At 36.3% G+C, this 24,536-nt stretch overlaps 1 protein-coding gene across 4 annotated transcripts; it reads right to left on the bottom strand.

Annotated features, from left to right (window-relative positions):
• Window positions 1–255: 255 nt before the first annotated feature.
• Window positions 256–3,113, bottom strand: LOC109156501 (calcineurin subunit B-like). Of its 4 annotated transcripts, XM_019304352.1 has the most exons (8): window positions 2,945–3,109; window positions 2,772–2,828; window positions 2,513–2,594; window positions 2,286–2,410; window positions 2,106–2,202; window positions 1,365–1,474; window positions 966–1,040; window positions 256–457 (listed from the first exon to the last, which is right to left on the bottom strand). In XM_019304352.1, the coding sequence occupies exons 3-8, from the start codon at window positions 2,580–2,582 to the stop codon at window positions 407–409; spliced, it is 528 nt and encodes a 175-aa protein (XP_019159897.1). In that variant the 5' UTR covers window positions 2,583–2,594; window positions 2,772–2,828; window positions 2,945–3,109; the 3' UTR covers window positions 256–406. The 4 variants fall into 4 exon arrangements, with proteins under 4 accessions (XP_019159897.1, XP_019159899.1, XP_019159896.1 ...); XM_019304354.1 differs by having other exon boundaries at window positions 962–1,040; window positions 2,772–3,111; XM_019304351.1 differs by lacking the exon at window positions 2,772–2,828 and having other exon boundaries at window positions 2,945–3,108.
• Between the last annotated feature and the right edge of the window lie 21,423 nt (window positions 3,114–24,536).

Below are 24,536 nucleotides of genomic sequence, written 5' to 3'. Positions count from 1 at the left end.
GAGTGTCTTAGACCGTTGTCCTTCAATTACCAATCATAATATGATAGACTTTGGTCCACATTTGTAAGCCTAATATAACTCATTTTGCTTTACAGGATTGTAGTGGCCTCCTTGACGAGGAATGCAAGTCATATTTTGGTCAGGCTTCGTATTGTAATTTGTAACAACTAATGACGGTTAGATCATGTCTCGGAGGCAGGCGTGACACAGAGAGAAATGGTAACGTATCAATTTCGTGACACTAACACGCCAGTATTCCTTGTAAATTAGATTGGGCAATGCTTGCTTTTATTTATTTATTTATTTTAATCCTTGATTGAAGAATAAAACAAATGTTTGCTAATAAAACAAAACATTTGTCTCAAATTTTAACTACTCAAGCAGAATTCTAGGAACTGCTGCTTAGCTAGTCAACTGGCACCTCCACCTCCATCTTCAACCCAGGATGCTCAAAAACCTGGAACAAAAAACAACATAATAAAACACATCAAAAAGAAAAATAAAAAGAACATATCGGGTGTGTTTGGTAAATACTCCAAAACTGTTGTAGGTTTGACTAATTGATAGCATTAGCTGATTGTAGAAAAGTGTTTGGTAAATTAACTGTTAGCTGGAAGCTGATTACATGCAAAATGACTTTCTCAAAAAACTTATCGAAAAAGCTATTGAGTAACTTTTTTAATTTTAGCATTTTGGAACAATAAATTGTTACAAAAAACTAATTAATCAAACACTCATATTGATTGTTTAACCAAGTCAAACAACTAATAGTGGTCAAATAAATCAAAATTGGCTGAGACTAACTATTTTACCAAACAGGGCCGATCCTCAAATACACTTCATTGTTCCTTTCATGTCTTGGCAAGGTACTAATCATATGTCTCATATAGAAACCAGTGTTGGTTCTATCTTACTGCTAAATGTTTGAGAATTCGAAAATGGGAACGAATATGAGACATACCAACCTTAACGAAATCGTCCAAAAGTAACAAGGAGTCCCTCGCATAACCTGCCTCGTGCAGAACTTGGCTCAAAACATCCTACGAAACACAGAATAGAACACGCTAGGAACTTGTCAACACCTTAAAACGCGTTTCTCAGAAAGGAGAAAAGACAATAAGACAAATTAACCGTACTGCATAAATCTCACAAGCATACTAGAAAACAATGAAGGAAAGTTGCATGCAAATGCCAAAAGCTAGAAGCAGCGTAAAATATTAAGTGTTGAGTCTAAAAGAATGGAATGCGTAATAGACACCTAATTATAGGCTTTCCCACAACACGCTATATATCGTATTTACAAATTCAATAAGAAACGATAGAAAACAGAAATAATGGTAAATTAGGCATAGAATGATTTGAACCTTTCTTTGCTTATCTGACATGAACGAGCCAGTCAAATCCTGAAGCACTTCCATCATGTCATTGAATGAGACCTTCCCATTGCCATCAGAATCATATACTTTGAAGATAACTAACACATAAACACAATTCATCCGAATCAAACAAGAGATATGAAGAACTAAAATGAGAGTAAGAAATACATAAATACTGCATGGTCACTAATTTACTATTCGAGTGACAGGCATAAGTTCAAAGCATAAAATAATTTTCTTTGATATAAAATGGAAGCATAATATCAGCCTCTCAACTCCTAATCAGCACCCGTGCCCTTGAAGTGCAGGGATCAGGGAAGGAATGCTTGTCGCAATAGTTCTTCCCCGAGACCGTGAGGGTACATACACTACAATCAATGTTAAAGTTCAGTCCCTTTTTATAATAATTAGCACTAAGACTCAATTTTCAGAAGAACAAATATAATGCCAGCCATGCTCTGATGATACTTTGGCTCTTAAGCTTTCACAAAGTAAAAGAAAAATTTCAAACACGTACCAAATAACAGCATAGCAGGCATTTCAAGACAAGATTTTTTGAAGTAAGCATTGAAAAAGCTTTGCCAAAAAAATAGAGAACCTGAACTAAAGCTATCTATATAATACTTGAACCAAGAAAAAAGCAGTATACTTCACGTCTTGAATGAACTAAACAAAACATATCTGCTAATCCACACATACAGAGTAGTCGGGTGGGGGTAAATAACCTACGTTCAATTTTCTGCCGCATGCTTGCTTTGGCACTAAAAGCTGACAAAAACGCTACAAAGTCCTTGAAGTTTAAGCCATCTACCATCTTGAGCAATCTCTGGAAGATTAAAAACAGATCAGATAATCAAACAAGGCAACAATAACACCAATCACAACTGTACTTTCATCCCAAAAACCAACCTGAGATAGTGGATTCATGGCAAACTCTGGAACTGATAAAAACTCATCAGCTGATATGAACCCCTTGGCACTCCTATCAAGTTGGCAGAACCTCTCGTATAGTGACACTATTTCTTGCTGATTAACTAAATTTTCCATAAAAAAAATTTCAGTAACAAATAGATCAAATCTATAAAAAGGGTACAAAAGAAAACAAATAGATGCATCAATTAAAGATAGATTCTTACATAGATGGTCACAGTGATCTTTAACGTCTTCAATGTCATACTGGGTCAACATTGAAGAAGCATTACCCATTGTTCAATCTCACTGTAAATCAACATTTTGCACCAACTATCAGACTCCCACTCATCAAAATCAAATCTTTTTCCACAAAAGAGTATAACACTAATGATCAAAATCAAATCTTTTTGCACAAAAGAGTATAAAACTAAGTTCAGAAGGCGAAAATGAGCTTCGGGCAAAAGCCATGAAACAGAAAATTACATGAAATTCCAAGATTTTTGGTTGGCGGTGTGAAGGACAAGACCAATGAGAAAGAAACTGCAAACCCAAAAATTTACACAGTGGTACTAATAGTAGCAGCAGACGAAAGGATTGGATTGAGATTCATTATTCAATTCGTCAGCATGGGAGCTCCAAAAAGATTAAAAGAATACCTTGTTCACTCCAAATTGAAGAGGAATATATGATTGATTCTCTCCACTCCACTCTTGCTATTTTGGATCCCTCACCTCGTACTCGTCGCCGTATGGGATTTGTTTATTGCACGCAATGTCAGGACTTCTTGTTTAATTTTGTTTTGGCGAGGACTGAATGAGGGGGTCAACCCGTGCGCCCAGCTAACTTTTTTGTTTTTTTTTTTTTGAAAATAACTTTTTTGTTTAATCAATCCTTATAATTAAATTCTTAATAACTTTATATATATATATATATATATATATATATATATATATATATATATATATATATATATATATATATAATATAATATAATATAATATAATATAATTATAATAAGAGCCAATAATGTTAGGTCCTTAACTGGAATAAAAAAATGTCAATACTATTTGTTTCTTAAAATGAATGGTTCATAGTATTTTGATTTAGTATTTTTAATGATTTTTCTTATTTACCCTTTATTATATTATTTTCTTTCTTTAAATAACCTTAAATTCCGTTAGTATAAATTTTATTAACGGAATATTCCGTTAACTATTTATTATTCTTAACTTACTCATTAATTTTTATAAGAAAGGTTTTAGGTTCGAACCTTATTCCAATTAGAGTTAGCATAATTGTTAAACATAGACTACGAATATGTTAAAATGTATTAAAAAATAAAATAAAAAATTTAACATAAACTTTGGTCAAATAATTAGCCAGACTAAATACATAGCATTCGATGATTATAAATCAGTAACTTTGATAATCATTTGATTTTCTTTCATTAAAAAAATAATAAATTTAAGTTCATTTTTTTTTTCATTTAATTAATCTTCTTTTGATTATTGAGAACAAAACTTAATATTTCAATTATGCTTTTATCAATACATGAAAACTTCTAAAGAATTTTGTAAGTTAATTTTTACTATATTATTATAACAATATCTATTGTAACCTTATATTTTGAATTATTTATTATCATCATCTATTGACAGCAATTGTCATTGACAAACTCTCAAAACAATTTGTCTCAACAACGAATGAGAATTTTTTAAAAAAATCAATGATTTCATTATTGTGGATGAAAAGTATATACGCCACTTTATTCAATCGTTATGCCGTGGAACTGTGTCCACCTTGCAATGTGGACACAGTTCTATGTTCATAATTACTGAAGTAAATCTTCATAATTATAAAGCTATATATTCATATTTTTTTAACTTCATATTCATAATTATTGAACTTTATATTCACAATTGCAGAACTCTATGTTCATAATTATTAAACTATATGTTCATAATTATAAAACTATATATTCATAATTTTTTAACTTCATATTCACAATTATTGAATCTCTATATTCATAATTACAGAACTATATGTTCATAATTATGTTCACAACTTTATGTTCATAATTTTTTGAACTGTATATTCATAATTATGAACAATTTTGGAACCGTGTCCACCTTTATCCACCTTGCAAGGTGGACACGATTCCACATCATAATTTTCCCACTTTATTGCTTTTATTACTTAAATTAAAAAATAAATTAGTAGCTACAACAAAAAAATAATAATATATATACATTTAATTAATTTAAAATTAGATGTCTCACAACACATGAAACATGTAGGGAAAACTACCACTACCAAATATCAACATGTGCTTGTAAGATAAAGAGTTCATAGCACAACTAAGATTTCAGTCATATACACAACAAGACAAATCTAAAACTTCATACAGCATAATCTCATTGCATGATGAATTCCTCTATGATACTACCACTAAACCAATTGCACATGACACACTACCAATAACAAAAAAAAGAAAAAAAGAAAAAAAAGACATGTACTGAAAATGAAAACAATAACAATGCTACCTAAAAGAGAATTAGAAACATTTAAACCAAAAATAGTATTTATTTAGACTATCGCTTTTAGACTTAGTACTTAGATTTACGTTATTACAAAGTTGCAAACATTTATTTTTGTGACAGTTATATATAATCAATCTCTCATATATTATCTTGCATTTATATACTTTAAATTACCGATTTAAATAAACAAATTCAACATTTATTTACCTATGCATGAACATCTTCTATATAATATAGCATTGATATACTTTGAAATACTTATTTAAAAGTAAGTATTGGGCATTATCCTATTCGCGCAAAGCGCGTAGAAAAACTAGTATATACTAATAAGAGCCCAAGAGAGTTAGGCTTGTAATGGGTAGAAAAAATGACGGTCAAATTTTTTAATCAAATGAATGGCTCAGATTGATCAAATTTTAATTTTTTCTTAAGATTTCCTAATTTATCCTTAATGAATATGATTATCCGTTAACTTTTCCGTTAAATATTATCTTTTCCGTTAATTTCTGTTACTTCACTGTTAACTTACTCATTGATTTCAATAAGAAAGGTCTTAGGTTCGAACCTCATCCCAATCAAAGTTGGCATAATTAGTACTCTATTTTACTCTTATTAAATTAAAAATAATAATTTAGTAGCTACAACAAAAAATAATACATATACATTTATTTATTTTAGAATTATGTGTCTACAATGTCTTTATTCAAAAAAAAAAAAAATATTCATTATCAATAAATTAAATAAGAGAAATAATTTCATTAGTTATATTTGCTTTATTTTTCTCCAATATAAAAATTCTTTAATTCAAATTCATAAATTGATTATATTTGTTGCATTGTCCCTACAATGTCTTTATTAAAAAAAAAAGATTCATTGTCAATAAATTAATTAAGAGAAATAATTTTATTAGTTATATTGTCTTTATATTTCTCCAATGTAAAAATTATTTTCATTCAAATTCATCAATTGATTATATTCACTATATTGTCCATTATCTTTTTTGTGCACTATTTTTAATTAAATATCAAAGTTATAATACAAAATTAATGCTATATATTTATTTATCAAGTATTTTATTAATACCATGACAAATTTTTTTTTAAAAAATAATAGAGTCAATCATATTAACCACTTGAGGGATTTGTTGACAAAGAGAATATTCAAATTACACAACAATTTGAAGTGAGAACTATCTTGCGATGTCCTTGTTTAACGATCAGGAGTTAGCAGTTAACGCTCGGATTATATTAGCGGATTTGACCAGCGAACTATATCAACGATTGGTAAAAAGATATTTGAAAAAATTAACTGTATATATTAACATGTAAAATGACCTAATGGTATACATATATTTAATAATAATAATAATATAATAACAACAACAACAACAACAATAATAATAATAATAATTGTTTTAAAAAATAAAAAATATATATAATTAAACCAATCATATTAACTACTTGTGGGATTTATTGACAAAAGAGTATTCAAATCACACAATAAATTGAAGCAGGAAACTACCACCCAATGTCCTTGTTTTGCAATCAGCAGTTAGCTCTTCAATATTAGTATATATTTAATATTTTATGCCCTAATTTTTATTTGCCCTCCCTTATGTCCCGTATTTGGTTTAACCATACCTATACAATTATTTTGTTGACAATTATAATCAATCTTGACTATATTATCTTGTATTTGTAGACTTAGAATTACATATTTAAATACGTAAATTCAACATTCAATTATCTATGCATGAACAATTCTCTTATAATCTTTTCTTGATATACTTTAAAGTACTTATTTAAAAAAAAAAATTGGGCATTATCCCAACCGCGCAATGCGTGTAAAAAACTAGTTTATACCATAAAATTTAAAACAATTACGAGTTTTTTGCACTTTTGGTCCCACAATTATAGTGGCACTATCAAGATTGATCCGTAACTTTCAAATCTTGCAATTTCAGTCCACGATTATTGTTTTTGTTGCAAAAATGGTCCTTACAACCAATTTTCTGTCAAAATCTCACGGGAGAAAAAATTCCTCATTTCAAATAGGGATAAAATAGACATTTACATTGACCTTGCAATCTCGAACCGCTGTTGACCTCTTACTATGACCAAAGTGCGAAAATATCAAACATAAAAAATCCAATTGCCAGAGACGAACCCTAATTTGCTCTCATCTCATCAACCCATATGCGAACAAGAGGAAAACAACGATTGTCATCTTCAACACGTCATCCATTGTCGATCTTCATCTTCTTTATTTTGAAGGAAAACATAATGGCTACATCGTTGATGAGATGAGAGCAGATTATGGTTTGTCTCTGGCAATTGTTTTATTTTTTGTTTGATTTTTCGCACTTTGATCAGAATAAGAGGTCAACAGCGGTCCGATATTGCAAGGTCAATGTAAATGTCTATTTGATCCCTGCTTGAAATGAGGACTTTTTTTACGGTGAGATTTTGACGGAGAATTGGCCGGAAGGACCATTTTTGCAACAAAAATAATAGTCGTGGACTGAAATTACAAGATTTGAAATTCGCAGATCAATCCTGATAGTGGCACTATAGTCTTGGGACCAAAAGTGTAAAAAACTCAAACAATTACTAACAAAGTAAACTAATTGATGGGTTAAATGAAAGAAAAATGACGATTTTAGTCCATTAGTTATATCAAAATTATAGATTCAGCTCATTAATTATAATTATATACAATTTTTTTCTTTAAATTATGTTGAGAGTGACAATTTCAATCCATTATTTATAGATTTTATTAATATTAATAATTTATTTTAAATTTCTAAATTATTAAATGATATATTGGTTATAATGGTTTTATTGGGACTGAGTCCACCATAAACCAGGTATTGAAACAGGAAATAGAAGAATAATAATCTTATTGCTAGGGGCGACAGGCCCAATAAAGTACGTACAAATCCCAAGAAACTGGGCAAAAAATGGCGGCCCAAAAAATAAATAAATAAGCTATAAGCTATTAAACTAATAAGGAAACAAAACTAAATATGTTACCAACAAGACTTGAACCATAGTATACCAATTAGAGGGAGAATACCATATTACTTAACCAAAGGAGTCGTTATGTCTCTCAAGTGTGTCCTGTACAAACCAACCTCCCCCCCCCCCCACACTTATACTACCACTGGCCTAGCCTACACCATCCACGTGTACGTCATCCAAGCAAGTCAGTTCCTGTCGCACACGTGTCCCACGTCGCCCACCCTCTAGCCTCATCCTCCGCTTGCTATCTGCCTCACCTCCCTCACACTCACGCTAGCCCAACTACCCCCATGCTACCGTCCAAGCGCTACACTACCAGGTCCCCTGGGGTGCGACCGACCGCACTTAGCGCGCCCAGGTCACGGAGCACCCACAACAAACGGGCGCGCTAGCGTGCTCTGTGTGTGAGAGCCCGTGCCCAGGTGCACTCTTAGGCACCCCACCACTCGAACAGGATGCACCGGGGAGCACCCGACACCTTTGGGGCGCCTCACCTCTCGGCGATGTTCGCGCCACTTGGCGCCCCTCGTCGGCGCTCCATGACAGCCGGCGGCCGGCGCCAGCTGTCCCCCCATTACCCAACCTCCTTTCTTGGGCCTCCTTCACGATCCATCATAATTTATCAACTAAGTGGGCCCAACTCCCTATATCCCATCATAAGTCCCCACTTCTTCTATTCATTAAACTAGTGTCTTACCCGTGCGATGCACGACAACAATTATGATATGATGAATTAAGGGAGAAATTTAAAAAATGGAAAATCATCGTAGAAGTGTATGAAAGAAACTATGATTAAATATTATAATAAAGTTTTACAAATTTTGGAAAACCTCTTTGTATACAATGTTTGCTGTAGAATTACTTTGGGTGTTCTCCTTATCACAAATCAAAATCTTCAAACCATTTGGGTTGGTGACTCTTGAAATAGCAACATATAATTGTCCATGACTAAATACTAGTCTTTTCAAAAAGAGTCCTACGTGAGAAAGTGATTGACTTTAACAATTGTTAATCGTCATTGCGTTAGAGGGAATTGTCTTCTTTGAAATTTAAAAGGCAATCTCAAATCTGAAGGAGTTAATGACATTCTTGGAATCAAGATTTTATGACCTGCACTACTTCCGGAAAATACCTTTGCTTCCAAAACATGATTTCCAAGTTTTGTAATAAGTAATAACCATGCATCCTGGTCCCATTACACAAACCAACTGAGTGGTTAATATTTCTCAAGAGCATAACCGGAGTACCTACTTTTAGCCTGAGTTCATGATTAGGCACACCAAAACACTTAATCCCATTCAAAAATTCTGACGTGTGCACATCAACTAATAGATCAACATTAGAATATGATTTGCAAGCACTATCAAAGCTGAAATATGTATTTCCTTCAGATGTGTTTAAAGAAACCATATATTCATTGATAGAGTCAACCACATCAAGTGATGGAGCCAATATTGCCCCCTTTTCCAAGTATGTTGGATCATAAAAAATATTGGAGTATGATGGATATGTACTTTCCACAATAGCTGCAATGGGATCTCCAAAACATTTCAACAAAGTCTCTTATGGAATAGTAATGTTTTCACATCAAATTGTTTGCCTCTGAATCTCTCCATCTCCTATATTCGCAATCCATTATGAGAATTGCTTTAGCTTTTCATAATCACTATTTGAGTATGAGTTTGATGAGAGCTTGTAGTTTCTCTCTCTAGAGTTTGAGGAGGAGTTCTAGTCTCATAGCTTGAAGATCATTGTAGAAGAAGACATCAAGTTACATTCTAGTGGTGCAATCTATTGTTTTTGAATCTCAATTTCTATTTCATATTTGGATTGTTACTTCTTACTTTGATTTGAAATGATCTTCCATTTAGCTATGTGTGGCTAGGTTTAGATAGGATTAGGATTGTGAATCTCAAATCATGATGCTAAAGTGAGATTTAATTTTTAATTAGGTTTTGATATTGTGATTGTATGTGTGAATTGTGTTGCCATTGAATGCTTTGTGTGCTTCTTGTGGAGTCCAGCCAACTCCGTGAGGGAAGTAATCTAGGCAAGGAATTGCTAGATTACTTGGTGGTTCATTTCTTTGGCATTTCCTAGTTCAATATCCGGGAGGATGCAACTAGGAATGAAGTGTAGGCAAGGTGTTCGAAGAAATGACTCTTAGGTACTTAGTCATTTGACAAGTGTTCTAAGCCTAAGAGGAATACTGGTATATCGGAAGGTGAATGGACTTAGCACATCTTCACACAATTCTACTTTCGTGATATCAAGATCTATATTAATGATCCTAAACGCATCATGAGAGATGAGCAATCCTATCCTAGTTTTTATTTTTGGATTAGTTCTTTGTTTACTTTCATTTGCATGCTACAATTCGACTTAATCATGTACAAACACGTGACAGGGTGCATGATTGACAATAACGTCTCTTAATCAATGCTTTGTGACTCTTCCAATTTGTCATCTCTTGAGAACGATAAACTCGAGAGTCATCCCAATCTTTTTGACGTAAGCACCTCTAGTAAAGAGAAAAATAGTTTGTCAAAAATGGCGCCATTGCCGGGGATGACAAACGGTATTAGTTAAGAAGCTTGAGTTGAGTTAGGTATATTGCCTTGATACCTTTTTTTTTTTGTTTTTTTTTGTTTTTTGTTTTTTGTTTTTTTTTTTTTTTTGTTTTGTTTTGTTTTCTTTTTGTTTTGGTTGTTTGTTACAAGAATTGTTTGCATGGTACCCTCTAATCAACTACTTTTAGTTGGGGAGGAGAGCTTTGCTGTTTCTTATTCGTAGGCGAATGCAAACAAGAGCCAAAGGAGATCACGGATTGTTACCTTTGAATCCGGAGATTACTAAAGCTACAAGAAGAAGAGCCATTCGCAACCCACATCTAGTTGACGAGATGGCATTCACGAGTGCAGTTGGAAGAGAGAAACCTTACCTACATCCCCACTCACCAATCAAGGAGGACATGTGTTTGGAGGAGTTCAAATTCCTCATGAACCGAATCTTGAAGTAAATCACAATGATGAAGGTCAAGGACAACCAGAGTTTAACCAAAGAGAGGGTTTCTTTGGCATCCCAAACGAGCAAAGAGTAAGGATGACAGCGGAGTACATGACTCCCAATTTCTCAATGCACAACTCGATCCGGGTGCCGGACTTAGAAAATGTCAATTTTCACATCCCCCTGGCAGTGTTGAGCTTGGTGCAAAACATCCCCATTTGGAGGTTTGCTTTCGGAGGATCCGCATACACACATTAGAAGGTTTGTAAGAGCATGTGGCATGTTTCGACAAGAAGGTGTGCCGGATGAGATAGTAAGATTGAAGCTATTTCCGTTTTTGGTGATCAGTGAAGCATTAAGATGGCTAGACTCCCAAGACGACCAACATTTTAGGTCATGGGCACAATTGCATAAAGAATTCATGAACGAATTCTTCCCATTGACCAAAGCGATGAAGGTACGCAAACAAGTGCAAGAGTTCAAGCAAGGAACTCTAGAAAGTCTTGGTGAGGCTTGGAGGAGATTTAAATCATTGAGGAGGTAATGTCCCCCGGACCTACTTCATCCGTGGAACATGATAAGTTCCTTTTATGGCGGCTTGACGGATGAAGGAAATATGCTTCTAGATTCCTCATCGAATGGAGCTTTCGTCTCATCTTCACCGGCGGATGCCGAAACACTTATAGAAAGAATCTCATCGAACACTTCGTTTTGGTACAACAAGAGAAATTCCCAATCCGGAATGTATGAAGTGAAGGAAAGTATTGCCCACGATGCCAAGGTTGAAGCCATGACTCATGAAATCAATAAACTCCAATCTAAGCTAGAAAAGCTTGAGGCAAAATCGCGACCATGCGTGGCGTTAGCGCTCTATTGCAAGATATGTGGTGGACCACATAACACGGAAATTTGCAAATCCTCCATTAGTGTGGAAGAAGTAGAAGCCATGGGATTTCAACAAGCCCCACGAGCAAGTGGATGGGGAGGAGAGAATGCTAATTGGAAGCAAGGAAGCGGATGATACTAAGCAAATTACCAAGGGAGACCTTGATATGAATCTAATCCAAAATTCAAATAAGATGGAGTATTGTCCCAAGATTACTCTCAATGCAAAGATAGAGATGGATCAAAATATCTTAAACCTCACGAGAAACCCTTTGTCTCGAATCCTCAAAGACTTGGAAGAATCCCATGTAGCTTCAAGTACCTCGATGTTGCAATCTTCAATCAACTAGAGTCGGATCTAGTTTCCTTCGATTCAAGAACGAGTCCACGAACCTAAATCTAAGGTTGAAGAAAGTAAGATTGATTCGAGTCCACGAATCAATTTGCTAGTCGAGTCCACGACTAGCCACTAATTGAGTCCACAATTAGCCATAAGGTTTCTTACACAAGTGTAAAGAAAAACTTAAGAATTTTATTGAATTAAAGCCTCCTCAAAACTGATCTGGATGTGCCCTATTTATAGGTATAGGGCAGCATTTTAATCTAAATACAATGGGAAAAAGAGTCCTAAACCTAATCTAGAAAACAAGTAAATAGAGTTTTATTTAGAAAAGGATTTAAGGAATCCTTTCTAAATACAACTAGTGTTTTCTCTTTAATTCTAAACAATTTAAAATAAATGATGACCACAAATAATAAAGATGATTTGGGCCTCAGATCTTGTGATTGGCCCAATTTGTAATCTTAATGGATCTTCATTATGTTGGGCCGCATCATCCTCCCCTTCTTGAAAAATGATTCGACCTCAAATCTTATAAACATTGTCTTCGATCCGTGACATCACTTGAAACGGGCCACTATAATACTTTCCTCTATCGAATGGAATTATTATTGGAATTCCTTGATTTTTCCACCAATGATGCTTTAAGGATGTACTTTTTGGCCTTGTGATGAGCCCACTATAGACCCTTATTGGATTCCATGTGTGTTGGTTCCTATTATTCTCCCATTCTTGAAAAGGATTCGTCATCGAATCCAAATCTTCAATGAAAGACAAAGTAGCAAGCTCACTTTCTGTTTTATCACGCTCATGGAACTTTTTCTTGGGGTGCTTGACACGAGTCGCTCCAATCATCATCCTACAATCAACAAGTAAGGCAATTAAGTCTAATGACACATCATGGAATTTAAACATTCTGGATAGTAATAGATCAGCAAAACGAGACATATTAAATTTAGCCATCTTTTTTGAATTTTCAACAAGCACAACATCTTTCCTTCTAGAGCTTAAGGCTAAACCAAACACAAAATCCATGGAAATATCAAGTAATGTTTTAGATGTATTGTGGTGGTAAGTAGCACAATTATGAACATAAGATTCTACATCTTTTTTCTTCTTTGGCCAATGAAAATATCCATGCAAAACATCATCACTCTTTGGAAAACCAAAGTGTCCTTTATGTGAATCAACAATTAAACCATTGCCCAAAACAAAGCAAAAAGTGCAAATCCCATTGACTTTGAACCAAAACCCCTTGAGCAAGTAGTGTTTCACATAAGAAGTTTTCAAATGTGCCTTATAACTTTCCAGTGATTCCTTATCTCTATCAAACAAAGTTTTAGTAAAATCAAAATTAAGGAATCTTGGATGTATGGAGGCAAACAAATTTCTAACACATCTAGCAAGTACGTCATTAATAGAAACATGACAAAGAAATCTAGAGAATAATAATGCATGCTTTTGGAATAAAAGTGAGTATAAAGTGACTCCCCTTCCTTTCTCTTGCATACTATCCTTTTTAGTTACCAAGAGATGTTGCACTTTGACACCTTGGGCTGGTCCTTTCCACTGTATCACTGATTGTGGTCCCTTTGTTTGGCTACAAACTGAGTTAGAGGATTGGAGTGGTGATTGCAATTCCAAACATGGAGGTTCCACTTTTCTCTCTATGATTTCTTCATTCTTTGAGGCTGGTTTGAGAGCTTGCATCAATGTCAATTGAATTTCTTCTACTTGTTTAGGATACAAACGAGACAAGAAATATGTAACTCCATTCATGTGAAACACATAAGTGTTCCTCATTCCATCAGAACTTATTTTTCTGTCAAATTGCAATGGTCTACCTAACAAGATATGAGCAGCCTGCATTGGGATATTATCACACAAGATTTCATCAGAGTAACTGTTAATATATAAAGGAATAAGATCCTGTTTGGTTACTCTAGCTTCTCCTACATCAGTTAACCATTGCAAACAATAAGGATTTGGATGATTAAGCAAAGGTAACTGGGGAAATTTAACCATAGCTGCACTAGCCACATTTGTGCAACTTCTAGAATCTATTACCATAGCACAAGCATTCTCTTTAATTGACCCTTTAGTACAAAATATATTTTCTCTTTGAGACTCATCTTCTTTTAAAGGGTGAACATTCAAAACCTCCTTAACAACAACAGTATGACTAGACTCACTAGCAACATATTTAGAATCAGAATCTAAAGGTATGAATGGTTCTCCCTCAACATGTTCATTGAGAGTTTCAAAATGGTCACATACCTCATCCTTAGACTTATATTCAAGACAAGAAGCAAAATTTTCAGATTGTTTTGTTATCTTAACTACCCTTTTGTTAGGGCAATCACGAGCTATGTGGCCTCTCCCATTACATCTATAACAAATCAATTCTCTATCATGTTGAGTCCTCACTGCCTCACTTACCTTTTCCTTACCTTTGTCTTGTGAATCATCTCTTGGAGGGGGATGTTCATCACGCCTTTTAGGGGTGGAACTTGTGTTGTTCCATCTTGATGCACCATTGTTGGACTTGTACAATTTCATCTCTTTGATTTTTGCCTCAGATTCACGTGCAGCATACAAGGCACCATAAAGGGTGTCATATCTCTGAATACTCATTCCACATCGAATTTCTAAGTTCAATCCATGTACGAAACGAGCAACAGTTTTTGTCTCTTCTTCATGTATGTCTCCCTGTTTAAGCAAAATATTTGTAGTTTGGTAGTACTCATCAACTGACTTTTTTCCTTGCACCGTTCCCTGCAATTTTCTTTCAAGATCATAGAAAAAAGATTTAGGACGAAAGGTTAGGCGCATATCTTCCCTCACTTGAACCCAAGATTCATAGGGAATAAAATTAGCAACTCTTTCTATATTTCTTTTTCGCCACCAAGATAATGCATACCCCTTAAAAGATGTAGCAACTATCCTAATTTTTGTAAGATCAGAATATTGCTTTAAATAAAAAAGAGTTTCAACAGCATTCTCCCATTCTATGTATTCGGTAGGTCCTTTCTCACCGGTGAAGTTAGGAATTTCATGTTTAATGTTTCCCAACTCCGCATTACGCTGCTGGATCCTTTGACATATAGGATCCACTCTTCCTACTGGTGGCAGGTGTCGCTCATCATTGTGTGGTGGTTGCACTTGCTGTGAGCGTTGCTCCAAATTATTCATTCGTTTGAGTAACCTGTCTATCTTTTGTTCTAATGTCTGGGGAAAGTTTGGAACTTGATCAGCCATCTGTATAGGAAACAAAATATCTAAAAAAAAAAACAAGAAGATGTGTGAGTAATCACGTTAGTGAAGCCAAAAAGTTGGCTCGCTCCCTCACTATTCTCAGCTCGCAGGTAAGAGGTGGATTATATGGCTCTGGGGGTGCACTACACACTCTTACAAATACACACTCCACTCGTGTATCGCTCAAGGTGGCAGATACTCTCACAAGCCTTTTTCCAAAAAGGAAAATTCTAGTCCGGAACTCAAGTTGGTATGGATTCAACCTCAAAGTTCAAGAAAACGTACCTTGGAAAACTTCACAAGCCTTTGAGAGTAAGGTGTATCGCGAGGTAGGTAATAAAATTGAGAGCAAGAAGCAAAGAAAAAGGACAATACAAGCAAAGAAACTAAGCAAGATTTGAAAGAAAAAAAGGAAACCAAAGAAGGAAGTATGGCAGAAAGATATGCAAGACCAATATCAAAAGATAGAGACAAATAGAATATAAAAGAGGTTCACGTGTACCACAACCAATTAGGAATCTATCAAGAACTCCTTCCAACCTTATACTTTTCCCCTTCCTTGTCCCTCCAAAATTCTCCTACCAGCCAAATTCTTTCCCCAACCTTATTCTTCTTCTTTATAGCTTTTTCTTCTTTTTTTTTTTTTTGTTTTTTTTTTCAACTTTCTTGATTTTTTTTTTGATTTTTTTTGATAAGTAACCTCCAAATAACTACTGTAAATATCAACAAAAATTTCGGACCAAGAGAATCCACACAACCCCTTCAAAACAGAACCAAGAATTTCAAGAATCATGCAGAAAAACAGAAACGCTGCCCTTACTTCGAAGATCAATATATCAATGACCATAAGGAATTAGCAAGTGTAAAATATATCAATGAAACGCCCCAGAAGAGATCTAAAACATATCAAAATTTCAGACGAGAATAACCAGTGTATCTTGAGATATAGATCATTCTTTGAAATTGGTCACCGAACGCGGAAATCTGGACAGGGTGTGATTGCGACGTGATTGCACGTAAATGCGCTTTGGATATAGGTAAGGGTGAGATGGGGTTATTTTCCTAATAGAATTTGTGGTAATATGGCGCTTAGGAGGTGTGAGGTCTCGTTGATATTAGACGGGAAAAAATGAAAACTCTTTCAGGATTGTTTTTCAAGAAACTGGAGAACATGTATCAAGATTCAAGAACACAATCAAGAATGCAAAGGAACATTTTTTTGGTGGTTTTTAATGAATAAGACACGAATAAAAGTAGTATGTAAGATAAGAACGCGATAAACCTAGGGAACCAAAAAAACAAAATTTCTAATGATAATAAGATAAACCTAGGCTCTGATACCAAATTGATATGAATCTAATCCAAGATTCAAATAAGATGGAGTATTGTCCCAAGATTACTCTCAATGCAAAGATAGAGATGGATCAAAATACCTTAAACCTCACGAGAAACCCTTTGTCTCGAATCCTCAAAGACTTGGAAGAATCCCATGTAGCTTCAAGTACCTCGATGTTGCAATCTTCAATCAACTAGAGTCGGATCTAGTTTCATTCGATTCAAGAACGAGTCCACGAACCTAAATCTAAGGTTGAAGAAAGTAAGATTGATTCGAGTCCACGAATCAATTTGCTAGTCGAGTCCACGACTAGCCACTAATTGAGTCCACAATTAGCCATAAGGTTTCTTACACAAGTGTAAAGAAAAACTTAAGAATTTTATTGAATTAAAGCCTCCTCAAAACTGATCTGGATGTGCCCTATTTATAGGTATAGGGCAGCATTTTAATCTAAATACAATGGGAAAAAGAGTCCTAAACCTAATCTAGAAAACAAGTAAATAGAGTTTTATTTAGAAAAGGATTTAAGGAATCCTTTCTAAATACAACTAGTGTTTTCTCTTTAATTCTAAACAATTTAAAATAAATGATGACCACAAATAATAAAGCTGATTTGGGCCTCGGATCTTGTGATTGGCCCAATTTGTAATCTTAATGGATCTTCATTATGTTGGGCCGCATCAGACCTCAATTGAATCAAGGTGGCAAACCCACATATGGATCGGGAGGAGATAGAGGCCGGATAGCTTATGGCCAAAATTTTGGTCAAGGATCTAGCAATGTTCCCTACCGACCACCTCATGTTTCTCATTGAGATGTGCTTGTGCCAAGAAGCGAGGCTAAGGAAGTTGAAGAGAAGCTAACAAAAGTGATCAATGATATGAAGAGAGATCAATGACTCTTGAAACAAGAGATCACCCAAGAGATAAGACAAGAAATTGCGACGGTAAAGCAAGACTACGCAATGTCTTTGAAGAATATTGAAGTGCAAGTGGCTCAAATGTTCCGCATGATGTCGAAACAGCCATGGGGAGCTCTACCAAGCACAACGGAGAACACCCCGAAGGAGAGGGTGAATTCCATCATGACCGTGAGCAAAGAGGGGGCTAGAAAGGATGCGATAGACAAAAGTTATGAAAAAGACATCACATGTGAGAACAAAGAAGGTGAAAGGAAGGAGACCACTTCTTGTGGTCTAGCCAAGGAAAAAGAAGAAGAGGACATCTCTTATTCCCTCAAGAACCAAGGAAAGGAAACTATTCCCTCAAAACCTCAATCACCAAAGTCAACCCCGACGAAGTTGCTACGGATGCAAACTTGGGAAAAGAGAGGTATGATCAAAACTTTTCTCCGAAAATTTCATTGTGCTCATCATATAAGACATGTTTTAGAAAATGTTGAAGAGAATGGTGTACCTCAAACCTATTTGGGTGAAGAGGCGTCGACTTTGATTCAAAAGGGGTTCCCTAGCAAAAGAAAGGACCCTGGTGCTTTAGTTGTTGCATGCTCCATCAAGGAATGTGAGTTCAAAAATGCTTTAACCTATTTAGGAGCCTTTATCAATGTTATGCCATCTACCACTTTTAATTGGTTCAAATTGCCGTATATTTCTCCAACCCAACTTACTATACGTCTAGCCTGTAACACCCCTGAATTTTGAGATATTTAAAACTTATAAAATAAAGGCGAATCTATCAATTAAATCCCAAACAGAGCATAAAGCTATTCATAATTGTCGGGGTACTATGCCATACCTAGGTTTGAGAACCTAGATGTACAGGCTAGACTATCCAAGCATAACAAGTCAATATACAAATACAACTCCAAGGCACGCAGGCCAACTACTGTGCTAAGGCTATAAAGCTAAGTCTAAGGTTCTGACTAGCGCGCTCCGAAGCTAATGCTCATCACCTGAAAAACATTCGGTATAAAAACCGTCAGCGAATAATGCTGGTAACCCACTCCAACGCATTAAGTACAATATAGGTAGATATAAGAAACTCATTTTGAAACTGGAATACATATATACTTACGAGACTCTATTTTAAATCCAAGATCAAGTTCAAGGCACATTAACAGACCCAATAGTATAGAATAATCATAAAGACTAACATGCATCCTAAGAATGCAATACAAGACATAACATGCAGATAAACACATAAATAGAACTTAGAGACAACGAAAGCATTCAAGACAATCAATCAGCAAGTAGTCATCAAGGCACACAATTCATCTTCCAACCTTATACCAAGTTCCAACCTTGTAGCTCCCCTCCGTCCTTATATCAGTTCCAACCTATACCTCCAGGCCACCCTTATATCACTACCCCTTATCCCTCCGGGAAACTACATGCCCCCACCGACAAACCACCTATCAACCACCAACATATCAAGATGGTGCCGCAGTGCCATTCAAATGATCTGCACCTCTAGTGCCAATATCAAGGGGTTAGCGCATATAGCTCTAACATGACACCACAACACTTATAACTTGACCCATGCTCAACGACAAGCTAGTCGAAGGTGGGTGTGTGCCTTCAACACAGTCACCGCTATGGCCTGTACCTTTAGTACAATGACCGGGCACAAGTGGTGCCAATCTCCAACAATTCATTTCCACCAATCACAATCTCATCGTCCTCATCATCATCAGTCACACCAGCCATGGCGCAATGACCATGATACTCATCACCATTCAATCAAGCAACACATAATCAATAACAATCAAGACATAACAGCAACGACAAGTATTACACATAACTTCCTAGGACGATACCCAAAACACCAAACGAGATTCATACACGACAAACGGGGTACAACGGGACACGAGGAAAAACACCACAAACCACGCCGGCTTTCCAGCGGGTGGGTGGTGGGTGGAGGACCACCCGCCGGCGGCGACATACCATTCCAGCAGGTGCCTGGCGGGCAGTCGTTGCCCGCTGGAATAGTAACATGGGCAACGGGTAGGTGGCAGGCACCCCTGCCCCCACCTACCTCCCACTGGCTCACATGCAACTTTCGGTCCCGGGATCTCTCGTGGAATCCGAAATCATGTCCAAACACATTCAAACACATAATGACAACGCCACGTATTCAATTAACGGGATGAAACCAAGAATTATACCAAATACGTCCTAACACGATTCCTAAACATGCCAAGATTCCATCATATAACGGTTTAGGAGCATCCTGAACCACAAGAATATCAAGAAATCTATATGCAAGGTCCTAAACACAAGTCCTAGGCTAGACTCAACACCCGATCATGCATAATCCCACCCAAATATACCAAGATCATCATAATACGAAATTCACGATATAAACCCTAGGACTCTAGACATAATCAAAATACAAGATCATTCATATAATCAATCATAGTATCAAGAACATCAAGATTATCAAATAAACACAATATAAATCCTAGGCAAGGGCTCTATCAAGACTCAATCACAGAATTACACATACGATTATCAAAGGAGCCAATGAATAAGATATAGCAAGGAAAATAGGTTTTGTCGAGACATGGGTTACCCCTTAGCCTTAATTAATCCTCCCTTGGCTCTTAAAGTTCTTTTCTAAGATTTCCCTCCGATCGATCTCCATAGGCTCGGTGGTGGGGAATCTCCTGGGAATAATTTTGTGTAGTGCAACTATGGGTGGTAAGGGTTCTAATTGCTTTCTAATCCCCTATTTATAGATTTAGGAATCCTAATCAGAGTCTGAATAGCGACGACCTATGTTCCATTCCTAACAGGCTTATAGATCTAGGATTCCTAATTAGAATCTGACTGGTGAAAGGTCTACTTCTCTATTCCTAATAGGGTTAAGACTCGGGTCCACGATCCATGATGGATCACACTAATGAATTAAAGGGAATCCTAACTAAATTAAATCCTTTTTAATTATTATTACGGAATTAATTAAATAATTAATCCAGGATTAAAGGCCGTAACACGGGGTGTTACATTGCCGATGGTTCTATAAGGCACCCACGAGGGATAGCCGAAGACGTACTAGTAGGGGTTGGGGATCACATACTGCCGGTGGACTTTGTTGTTATGGATGATGAGGATATGCCTTTGATTTTAGGGAGACCATTCTTGGCTACATGTCGTACTCTCATTGATGTGAGCACAGGGAACTTAACATTAAGGTTTGATGATGAAGAAGCCAAAAAGGAAGTAGCCGAGGCACAAAAGGAAAATGTGTGCATTGTAACGAAGAAAAAGGTCAAGGTGACAGCCAAGACCATACATCGTTGGGAAATGGGGAAGTTGACTTGGGTTGCAAAATGCCTAAAAGGCAAAGTTTTTGAAGGATCTTAAAAACGAAAGAAATAGTCTAGTTTTGATCCGGGTGCCGGACTTAGAAAATGTCAATTTTCACATCCCCCCGGCGGTGTTGAGCTTGGTGTAAAACATCCCGTTTGGAGGTTTGCCTTCGGAGGATCTGCATACATACATTACAAGGTTTGTAAGAGCATGTGGCATGTTCTGGCAAGAAGGTGTGCTAGATGAGATAGTAAGATTGAAGCTATTTCCGTTTTCGGTGATCAGTGAAGCATTAAGATGGCTAGACTCCCAAGACGACCAACATTTTAGGTCATGGGCACAATTGCATAAAGAATTCATGAACAGATTCTTCCCATTGACCAAAACGATGAAGGTACACAAAAAGTGCAAGAGTTCAAGCAAGGAACTCTAGAAAGTCTTGGTGAGGCTTGGAGGAGATTTAAATCATTGAGGAGGTAATGTCCCCCGGACCTACTTCATCCGTGGGACGTGATAAGTTCCTTTTATGGAAGCTAGATTCCTCATCGAATGTAGCTTTCGTCTCATCTTCACCCGCGGATGCGTTGTAATGAAGAAAAAGGTCAAGGCGAAAGCCAAGACCATACATCGTTGGGAAATGGGGAAGTTGACTTGGGTTCCAAAATGCCTAAAAGGCAAAGTTTTTGAAGGATCTTGAAAAACGAAAGATATAGTCTAGTCAAGGACTTTAAATGTGACGCTTCTTGGGAGACAACCCAAGCATATTTTTCTTTTACTTTTCAATTGTTTTGTTTCGATAATCTTGATTTGATTGTTGATGAATAATTGCATAGTTAATGTGTTCTATTTCATGTATTCTTTTGTGTGGTACTTGGGAACGAATTTTTCAGGCATTGGTGTTGAAAAGACATGGGAGGAAATGACCAAATACGTCAAAGAATGAAGGAGATAATGTAAGAAAATGGAGCAAAATTCAGGGGAGCTCACTGTCTCCAATCCACGCACACATCCACGTGCGTGGGGCCAAACGTGGATTGGAAATAGTAGCATCCACGCAAAACAGGGGAAGAAACCACGCCGTGGGAAGGCTCGTGGATTTCAAGCAGAGAAATCCACGCCAGCTCCCACGTACGTGGGAAGCTGCGTGGATTTTGGGCAGAAACGTCCACGCGACGACCCATGTGCGTGGATCACCGCGTGGGACGCCTAGTAACCCTATGCGAAGGTAGCGCAGAAATACCCCCCCTCCCCTTCCCCACGCAAAACCCTATTCTCTCCCACACAAGGTACACTTTGCTTTGTTATTTTCTCCATAGTTGCAAGCTTGCAATCTTCAAAACTTTTACAAGAGTCATCATCAAAGAGGTAACCAATCTAAACTTCAATACTCCATGAATGTAGTTTCCAAGCTTTTTCTCTCTTGAATATGAAATTCTAATCTACATTGTTCTATACATATTGATGGTTGAAATTGTTGGATAATGACTAGAATATCTTGGGAGCTACTAGAATTGTATTTGTGGAAATTTATGGATTAAAGCATGGAATTATGAGTATGGATTTCTTGTATGAACCCTAGTTTCAATTTGGGGGAAAATCTTGATTGGGTTTGTCAAATTTCTCTTTGATAATGCAAAATTTCAATAGGACAAAAACCTTTAATACCCTCAGAATAACTGACAATTTTTGGTTTTTTAAGGTGAAAATGCAGTATAATTTAGACTGATAGGGCAAATACCAAATCAAAAATGATCACTTCTCATTTAATGATGAGAGAGAAAATACTCAAGTGAGGGAGGGACAAAGGCATTTAATGCCTATCCACTCAACTGCCACTCCATGCATTTTCATGGGATAGTGGACCGAGCTTTTCGCTCACACGATCTTCTCCATAATTATCATTCGACGGTTGGGATGAGATATCCGAATCTTTTGAAATTAACCGTCACCCATGCAATTGAGAACACATAGTTGCATTGACTTCGTGTAATCTTTTTACTATCTCATCTTTCATCTTGATTTGGTGAATCAAATATAGTGTCCACAAAACAAATAAAGTTTCGTAAAACCGTGTCATTGTTTCAGAGTTCGTGTTGCGAAACAGGTGAAGTTTCGATAATGACTCAATGTACATCTCACAACACGAAACTTGGAAATTTATTTATTCGAAAGGATAAAGACATTCATTCATAACACCAACCACTTCAGCCCAAAAGGCTAGACAACCATACATCCATTTAACACGAAACCATAACAACTGATTTCAAGTTTGCATCAGATAATTACTTCTTGCCTTTTCCTTTCGAGCCCTTGCTGGTTTCTCCCTTAGACATAGATTTTCTATAGAGTTTGAAGGCCACACAGTCTGTTAGAGTTGAGAACGTGGTTTTATCCGAAAAAGTGGTGGTTTCGGAGTCATCTTCTCCAGATTTGGGTTCAGCTTCTCGAAGAAACATCATGTAGTCTTTATCATAGAGAGGGTTTTTCATGTCCTCATCAGTAGGGATCATTCTTGAGGATCCTTCTCTCGGGTTGGCAGGTAGTGGTCCTTCATTCGGGTCAGCAATTGGTGAATCATCAGCCAGAAATCCTTCGTTATGAGGGTATTGTTCTCGATCAGAGGAAATTTCCAGTGGACACCGTTAGCTATTACCAGGGTAAAGATCACCTTGTTCTTCCCTTATCTTTCTCAGGGTCTCCTTCTGTCGTCTGGCAACATCTCTAGTGAAGGGTTTTCTAGGTGGAATAGAACTCCTTTTCTTATCCATTTTCTTAGTGTGAGGAGGTGTGATCTTTTCTTTGCGAGAACACCCTTTTTATAGCCAAGAGCTTGAGATCACGGGTGGTATTGATAGCTAGAGAATCATGAACATTCAATGGAACCATCAAAACTCAATTCTGAAGAGTCTATGTTGCATTGATTACCACTGTTGACTGAGTTGATAACCATTTCCAACGTTATCTCAGTGTACACATGTCAAGAGTTCATTCGACCACATAAATTATTTGTGAGTTCGTCAAGCCTAGCATGGATGCTTCTTTCTGAGAGATTCCTTGTTACATTCCCGTGAATGTAGTATGATTATGAAACTGTCTTGTCTACAGTTGTATGAATCAAATAAAGATTCATGACAATTAAGTCTGAGTCATTACGAAACAAATAAAGTTTCATGATGATGATTATGAACGAAAGAGATTATCGAAAGCATACAGAATAATTATTTTATTAGAACATGGACATTTATTACAAGAGAACATAATAATAGAAACATATGTCCATTTGATATCATAGCCCTGAAGAGAGGATTATTTCTTCTCTTTTCCTTTTCTCATCGGTTCATTCACCACCTCTAGTTCCTCATCAGAGATGTTCTCAGCCTGCCAGCTACTTGCTTCTTTCTTCCAGGTGTTGTAAGACACCAATGACTCTGTGTCACTTTCTGATCCTTCTATATCGGAGATGTCTTCAACCTCATAATTTTGGACGAATTCCATAAATTCCTTGTCAAAATTAGGGTTTTCTAGATCTTCCTTTGATAGCTGTACAGACGTCTTGTAAGAGTTTCCTTTGGATTTCTTGGCATCCTTTCGAA

Source organism: Ipomoea nil, unplaced genomic scaffold (genome assembly GCF_001879475.1).
Source record: "Ipomoea nil cultivar Tokyo-kokei standard unplaced genomic scaffold, Asagao_1.1 scaffold2735, whole genome shotgun sequence".
NCBI lineage: Eukaryota > Viridiplantae > Streptophyta > Magnoliopsida > Solanales > Convolvulaceae > Ipomoea > Ipomoea nil.
The sequence above is the reverse complement of the archived record's forward strand: the minus strand, read 5'-3'. Positions and strand labels throughout refer to the sequence as shown.

Coding starts and splice junctions, on each gene's coding strand:
- LOC109156501 (XM_019304352.1), bottom strand. CDS start 2,582: ATGGGTAATGCTTCTTCAATGTTGACCCAGTATGACATTGAAGACGTT. Junction 2,203..2,285: donor CCATGAATCCACTATCTCAG/GTTGGTTTTTGG, acceptor TTAATCTTCCAG/AGATTGCTCAAGATGGTAGA. Junction 1,475..2,105: donor CATGCGGCAGAAAATTGAAC/GTAGGTTATTTA, acceptor TTTATGTGTTAG/TTATCTTCAAAGTATATGAT.